At 40.0% G+C, this 8,085-nt stretch overlaps 1 protein-coding gene and 1 long non-coding RNA gene across 2 annotated transcripts in view; one reads left to right on the top strand and one right to left on the bottom strand.

Annotated features, from left to right (window-relative positions):
* Positions 1 to 8,085, bottom strand: part of LOC144588586 (uncharacterized) — a 404,395-nt gene that overhangs the window by 320,667 nt on the left and 75,643 nt on the right. The window lies entirely within an intron of this gene.
* KLHL38 (kelch like family member 38) overlaps positions 1 to 8,085 on the top strand; it is a 27,823-nt gene extending 19,738 nt beyond the window's left edge. Inside the window, exons 2-4 of the mRNA XM_020796510.3 lie at positions 629 to 1,985; positions 4,748 to 4,853; positions 6,700 to 8,085. Of these exons, the coding sequence (XP_020652169.3) occupies positions 636 to 1,985; positions 4,748 to 4,853; positions 6,700 to 6,986 (1,743 nt within the window). The 5' untranslated portion in view covers positions 629 to 635 and the 3' untranslated portion in view covers positions 6,987 to 8,085. The remainder of the gene's footprint in view (positions 1 to 628; positions 1,986 to 4,747; positions 4,854 to 6,699) is intronic.

Genomic DNA, 8,085 nt, shown 5'->3' with positions numbered 1-8,085 from the left:
TGAAGGGCCATGGAGTTTGGAGCGCTGTTCTGACAGACTTTTATACTGAGTAAAGAAAACAAATCTACAGCTTTTGCTCTTTGTTGATGTGAAAGCAAAAGCAATTCTGAGTAAATAAATATATCATTTTCCCTCCAGATTGCTAGACCCATGGAGTTTAAGTTTGTCATGCTGCTCTGCCAGAATTACATTCTTCGGGAATGACTAAACAGAGAGGAGGAGGGAACTGAGATAAAACTATAAGTGCCTCAACAGAATAAAAGGCTAGCATACACATACTGGTTGTTAGCCGGTGTGTGTACTTCAGGCTTAAGCCAGAAATCCCTATGATCATTTTGCTGAATTTGTTATTAATTTTCTTTAAAAATTCTATCTTTAATTGATGTCTTAAATGGGTAACTCCAGAATTCCAGTCTAATATCTGTTTTATTTTATAAAAGGTGCTATGTGCCTTTTTTCCCCTTCATCCCTTGTCCTTTTAGTATTATATGTAGCTAGTTTTCCCATTTCCGTAATAAAAAGAGACAATGTATTAAAAAGACATTGCTCTGTCATCTTTCCCGTCAAGTATTCTGAGGAACTGTCCATTGAGAATTCCCACTTGAACTCTTTATGAACATTTCCTTAGTTCTGCAATGGAAGAGAAATCATCACAAGAACTGACCTTCAGAGACCAAGATTTCTGCTCTGAGCTGCTAAAGCAGCTAAATATTTTGCGGCAAGATAGAATCTTAACTGACGTTGTTCTATGTACAAGTGACGTTGAAATTCCTTGCCACAGGAATGTTCTCGCTTCAAGTAGTCCGTACTTCAAGGCAATGTTTTGTAATAACTTTAGAGAAAGCCACCAGGAAAAAGTCAGCCTCCAAGGTATTGACCCAGGTATTCTCCATTGTATTATCATTTATGTCTACACGGGGGAAATTGTCATGACAGCGGAGAATATTTTGCATCTAATGGAGACGGCATCCATGCTCCAGTACGTAAAACTATTTGAGGCCTGTTCGGCCTACCTCCAGGACCAACTTACTCCAGACAACTGCCTCAGCCTGCTTAGGCTCTCAGAAATCTTGCACTGTGAGACTCTGAACAAGAAAGCTAAAGAAATAGCTCTAAAGTGTTTCCCTCAAGTAGCCATTTCTGAAGATCTGAAAGATCTTTGCGCCTTGGAATTGATTGATTATCTTGGAGATGATGAGCTCTGTGGAGAGGAGGAACAGGTTTTTGAGGCTCTCATGATCTGGGTGCGGCATGACCTCCAGGCCAGGCGAAACTATATCCAAGACTTATTTAAGAAGGTAAGACTTCAGTATGTCCACCCAACATTTTTCTTCCACTTCATTGCCAATGACTCTCTACTCCAGTCATCTCCAGCCTGCAGGAATATTCTCGAACTGGCAAATAGGCAGATGTTTTCTCTATATAGCGTCAGTGCTCCTGATGTCAAACCAATGTGGCATGTTCCTCGACGATACTCATACCGGGAATTCCTCCTCCTGATTGGTGGCCGCAAAGACAACCGAGAGACAACAAGGGAAGTCTTGCTGTTTGATGAGAAGACAAACCAATGGTTGAACCTTGCCAAATATCCAACACGTCTCTACAAGGCCTCGGCAGTGAATTTGCACAGTAACATTTATCTCCTTGGGGGCATTCCCATTGGCAATGGAAAGAACCAAGTCAGTAACAATGTGTATATCTTCTCACTAAAACTTAATCAGTGGAGACGGGAAGAGCCCATGTTAGTTGCACGCCATTCCCACAGGAGTGTTGCCTATAAAAACTATATCTTTGCCATTGGAGGGATTGGACAGAATCAGGAAATCTTAAATTCTATGGAAAGATATGACAGCATCTACAGTGTCTGGGAGCATGTGGCAAATATGCCAGTTGCTGTTCTTCATCCTGCAGTATCTGCCAAAGATCAAAGAATCTACCTCTTTGGAGGGGAAGACATGATGCAAAACCCTGTCCGATTAATTCAGGTAATTTCTAATCCTCACTGTCCTCTCTGCATTGCACCAACAATATAAGTCTAGGCTTTTAAAAGACTGTGAAGGGAAAGAACAGTGTTCCGTTTTGACTTTTAGTTTGGTTTGAAGGCATAGTAAGAAGGTGCAAAATTATTTTTGTAATTATTGAATAATTGTGATTGTTGTCATAATCTTGGTTTATGGTAGACAGTTTCAGCAATACTCTTAATGACAACTCAAAACTTCACCAAGGATACAGGCATGTAAAAAGTTCAGCAAAGGTCACAAAATCAGGCAATTAGACAATACATTGTAGAGTTCCAAGAGAAGGCCATGACTTTTATCTCAGAAAACACAGTGTTGGGTATGAAAATAGGAAACCACCCTCCTGACTGGTTAAATTTCAGGAAAGGGAGTTTTCTGAGACAGAATGACAAAGTCTGAGAAAAAAATAGCAGGATTAAGGAAAATCCAGATCATACAGGCATGGTGTAAAGTTATGCCTATGTAAATGTGCCTGACATTACACCTAGCAACAAGAAATTGTGTGAGCCAGTTGTGCAACTGGCCACACATTCCCAGCATGACCAGTTATGCAAAGCACTTGCAGAGGTGCTTCATGGCTAGCATTTCTACCTCAGTGCTATCATAACTACTGCGGGTGCACAACTTTAGAGTTTATTTATTTATTTAAGATATTTTTACTCCACCATTTTCCTTAAACGAAACCAAGGCAGCTTACATGATTAAAAGATAATACAAAAGCTAAAAATAGTGAATACAACAATACTAAAAAGGATCAAACAAATAACATATAAAAAACATACGTGTCAACAAAACACATTCAAAGCAGTAAGGCACAACAGTCCAATTAAAACCCGTACTCGGGCAGCCAGTGACTCAGAGAATGCTTGCATAAAGAAAATGATCTTTGCCCATTTGCAGAAGGACTGCAACGATGGAGCCAGCCTGGCCTCTTGTAGGAAGGAATTCCAAAGTCTGGGAGCAGCAACAGAACCGTACTCACATAGTGCAACAGAGATTTGCCCTTAGAGCCCAGAATGTTTTGCTCTTAAGCAGCACAATATTCATGGAGAAATTCTGTTTCATGGAACCAAGCTATTTTGCAAAGTATTGTGAGGCTAAAAAGGTAAAGGTTCCCCTTGACAATTTGTCCAGTCGTGTCCGACTCTAGGGCGCAGTGCTCATCTCCGTTTCCAACCCATAGAGCTAGCGTTTGTCCGCAGACAATCCTCCGTGGTCACATAGCCAGTGTGACTAGACACGGAACGCTGTTTACCTTCCCACTGAGGTGGTACCTATTTATCTAATTTCTGCATTTTTGCATTTTGCAGGCTTTCGAACTGCTAGGTTGGCAGGAGCTGGGACAAGTGACGAGGGCTCACTCCATCGCGTGGATTCAATCTTACGACTGCAGGTCTTTTGACCTTGCAGCTCAGAGGCTTCAGCAGTTTAACCCGCAGCACCACCATGTCCTAGATACCTTTATTGTGGAGAGTACTATATATATATAGTACTCTCCAGAATAAAGTTTTCTCTTAACTGTATATATAGTACTCTCCAGAATAAAGTTTTCTCTTAACTATATATATAGTTAAGAGAAAACTTGAAAAATTAGGTGTTTTAAGACCGTTATCAAACTTGACAGCTATTATTAAGTTCCTGCTGAGAACAGAAGCAACATTCCCAACCATGTCGTCCTGTCATTTTCACATTATACTTCATAGGGCAGCTGCCGATGGTTTCAGAAGAGCTAGTAAGCACAACTGGCCTCTTTCCTGTTTTCCAGCTGCTAAATACCGGGATTATTAAATCAAGTATCAATCCAGTTTTAAGAATGCATCAGTAAAATGCTAAAATGTCATAAGTTGTTCAAAAATGTGGATGAGGAGGCACATATAAAACAACTGCATTACAAATGACAAGCCGTGGTGCAATTGGTTGAAATCTGGTTTGTTGTAACGTGACAATCCACCTCTGCTACAGCCAACTACAAAACACAATCTCAACCCATGGCTAGTTGTTGGCTTCTTAAACTTGAGTTGTTTATCACAGCACCTTATCATGATGTTTAAAGGATGGTTTGTTTCCCCAGCTGAAACAGGAATGATACATGCAAACCAAAAATAGGAAGGACAGTCCAGTTTTGTATGGCCTGCTTTGCAACTCACAGCTTAAATAGTAAACAATAGCAAACACAAACCATAGCTCACTGTGAATTGTAAATGTAACCAGAATGTGCATAACAATGAAAACATTGCTATGTGAAAGGCTGCATCTTCAAATAACCATTTTAATATAGATCTCATTCATGCGCCCATTGTTCCCAATCTATCAAGTGATGTAAATACTTAAGCCTACATATGTACATAGGTCTCCAAAAGTGGATCAGAGCAACTAAATTGTATTTTTCTATGTATAAGACTATACTTTTGTCTAAAATCTTTAGACTAAACATTGAGGGTCATCTTATACACGGAAGTAAGCTGAGGAGAGGAAAAAACAAGTGGAGGGGAAAGCAGAGATCAAAGTGATCCTGCAGGGCTTTGATCCCTTTCCCCCTATACTTGCTAAGCCCCACTTAGATTTCTTTATTTTCGGTTAGAAAAGTGGGGGGCGTCTTATACATGGGGCGTCTTATACACGGAAAAATATGGTACACCTTCCTATATTGTCATGGTCATGTCTGTTATACAGTTGGAAATGTATCATCCAATCTGAGGGTTCATTCTCAATCTATATTTATTTTTCAGGTATACCATGTGTCTAGGAACATGTGGTTCCGAATGGAGACAAGGATGGTGAAGAATGTCTGTGCACCAGCAGTTGTGATTGGCGACCGAATTTATATTGTTGGAGGTAATATTCATAAAGGATTTTAGAATGTTTTTGCAATGAAAATGTTCTAAAACATTGTGCCAAGTGAGGTCGCTGAAACTATCTTTGGAAATAGTTAACATTTTTAACCTCCTTGTCTTCTTGAGCTAGAACTACGACCACCTCTTCGCTACAAGAGGCAGATATTGAGAAGTCTGTCTGTGTGGTTGACATGCATTATGGCTATCTATCTGATTCACATTCTTTCTTGTGCGTGAGTTTTGTGCTGGAAAATAAAAATGGATGAAATGGATATGAGGGACAAAAAAAAAGAGAGTTCAAACTAAGAAGGCAGCAGATATGACAAAGGAGGACTTCCAAACCATCTTTCGATGTGCTCCGTCTGAGTTTTTGTGCCAACAGTTTAGCTGACAAGCTTAAGACATAAGCCTTTTGGTCTCCTTAACAAAACACACAAACATTTCATCTAATTTCAAACATAATTCAGTCTCTTTTCAAGTTATGAGATTTACAGCCTGCAAGTGTTCATCTGCCAAGTTTAGTATGCCATAACATTATTCAGTTGTTCCGGGCTTATCAGAGACAAAAGCTGAAGAATCACAATAATAACAAACAATTTTTCACTGCTTTTTTAAAAAAATCATGCAATGTATTTCCAGGCTTCCTTGGGTAGTTTGCATCAAAAGAAACCAGAGTTCAGTGGTCCCAGTGATGGAATTCTTTCTGTTAATTAGAATGCCTTGTACTATTAGACATAGGCATTTTTTGTAGCTATCACCTTTTGCACTTATGTCTATATGAATCTACATGAGTTCTGAGTTGAACCACTGCAAAACAGAATATACTTGCTAATAAGAATATAGCAAACAGGCAATTGGTTATTTAATTTAGTACAGTATTACTGTTGTATATTTATTGCTAGTCTCCTGGAAAAAAATTTTTTTTGCTTGCGTGGATACTATGCATTTTAACTTAAGTATTTAGGGACATGATTTTTATTCCACTTCAGGCAGCAAAATATCTTGGGCTGGCCTTGTCTGAGGTCTGCTCCCGAACTAGGCTTGTGACTGCTCTAGTTGTAGTCCAGAAACTAATGAATACTCATTGAGGTGACAAAATTATGAAGACTGGATTGGACTGTTGAAAGATGCTCACTGCACACAAAAACCCCAACCATACGAAACCAGGAGGGGAAACATATGACCCTCAAGCTATTGTTGTAGTGCAATTTTCAGAATCCCCCGTTAATGGGCATGCTGGTTAGGATTGGTGGAATTTGTCATGTGATGAAATCTGGAGGGTCACACTTTGTTTACTTCTGTCATACACTGCCTGTTGTTCTATGTGGAAGCCTTTATGTGACACATTGCAATCTGGCCCGGCAGTTTTCTTCACAAAGTCGCAAGCTGTGAAAAAGGAAGGCATGATAATGTGGTAAAAATGAGCAGTGCAATTCGCATGACTTATTTGCCACATGGGCCTGTTTTCATAGTGTTACATCGATATGCCACAGCCTGCAGCTATGATCTAAGCCCAAATTACTATCAGCCATAATTCTATTACTAATGTATGTTTGCGTAAGGGAAATCATTTAAGTCTTGGTGACAAATTGACACTCACTAATGGGGTGCTGGATACATTGCTGGGCACGCACTGAATGCCTGTTAATGAGGAGTAATTTGCTGCCAAGATTTAATGTGATTTCCCTCAATGAGAGAGTCAATTGGCAACAGGACTCCAACCAATATATTATAGTTGCAATCAGCCTTCATTTCAAAGATATTAATCACTGGTGCTTCTCCTTATGCCATTGAATGTAAAGGATTTTTTATTTCACTCAGAATTATGTAACTTTATTTTTCCCTAGGGTACACCCGACGAGTGATTGCTTATGACACCACGGCCAATAAATTTGTGAAGTGTGCAGACATGAAGGATAGGAGGATGCATCACGGAGCTGCAGTAATCAATGAAAAGCTATATTTGACAGGAGGTCGTTGCCTTACTTTTGATAATGCCATCGAAGATTCCGATTCACTTGAATGCTATGACCCTAAAATGGACGCATGGGTTTCAAAGGGGCATCTACCATACAAACTGTTTGATCATGGGTGCCTTGCTCTCCAGGGTGTTCCTTGTTCCAACCTATTGTGAAGGAAGAATTAAGGAGAAAATGTGTCATGTTTTCCCAAAGGGAAAGACCCAGATTGAAAATTGTGTGGAAAATACCGGTAAATTATTGCCAAGGAAGGAGGCAAAAAGGACTGGAGTGTGGAAACTGAGATTTTGGTTGGTTTCTTGTTCTGATTTCCATGCCCCATAGTAACATGAGGGAAAGTGAGGTATTTTGCCTCAAGTTGCAGATTCAGGATATGATTAAAGGACAACATAGGGTCTATCATTTCATTTTATCATGTTTATTTTTAACATGAAGGATATCAATGGTTCTTTCTGCCTCAAAAACCAAATGTATGGTGCCCTCCACCCAACCTTCTGTGAACTTTCCTCACAATCTGAAGGACCATTTTGAGAATCAGTAACACCGAGGAAGATACAGACAGACCGTCCTATACCCCAGCTCCACAGTTTTCTTCATCATGGATCATACTACCCAGAAATCATACTATACTTAGTCATCTGTGGACACTGACCCAGCTCTGAAGCAGACAGAGATGATGGTGGAGCCTGGCATAGAGAGTGGTAGTAGTAGGAGACAGGCAGAATATCAGGCCCTCAACTGAAAGCGAATCAGCCATTTGAACTATATGGGCCAACATTGTTATGGAAGGAAGACCTGGAAGGAATGAGTGTGTGTAGTGTGTGTATGTGCAACGGCTTAAAAGTAGCTTGGAGTGGAGGGAAGGAAATCAGCTGAGCAGAGAGAGGATAATAGGGGAGTAGTATAGGTCAGAAGCTAGCAGGGTCTTGCCCTGCTCTCCCATCAAGGCCAGTTAGATTCACAGAAAACATGTTAGTCTTCCTTCAGATCTCTTTCCTCATTGCTCAACCTCTTTCTCTCCCTTTGTGAGGTGAAAGACTTTTACTTTGATGCTCACCAGGACATGGGGGAGGGTTGCAGTTTGGTGCCTGTCTTTCTTAACTTCAAGCCTTCCCTCAGATGTTAGAATGGTTCCAAGGGCAGTGTTTTCCTTAGTGCCATAATGTGTTTATCATTTTAATGCACTTCTCATTTCCTTTTGACTAAACAGACCTGACAAAAATTATGAAATAAATTGATGCAAAGATAAACAAG

The sequence above is a fragment of the Pogona vitticeps genome, chromosome 4, assembly GCF_051106095.1.
Source record: "Pogona vitticeps strain Pit_001003342236 chromosome 4, PviZW2.1, whole genome shotgun sequence".
Classification (NCBI taxonomy): Eukaryota; Metazoa; Chordata; class Lepidosauria; order Squamata; family Agamidae; genus Pogona; species Pogona vitticeps.
The sequence above is the reverse complement of the archived record's forward strand: the minus strand, read 5'-3'. Positions and strand labels throughout refer to the sequence as shown.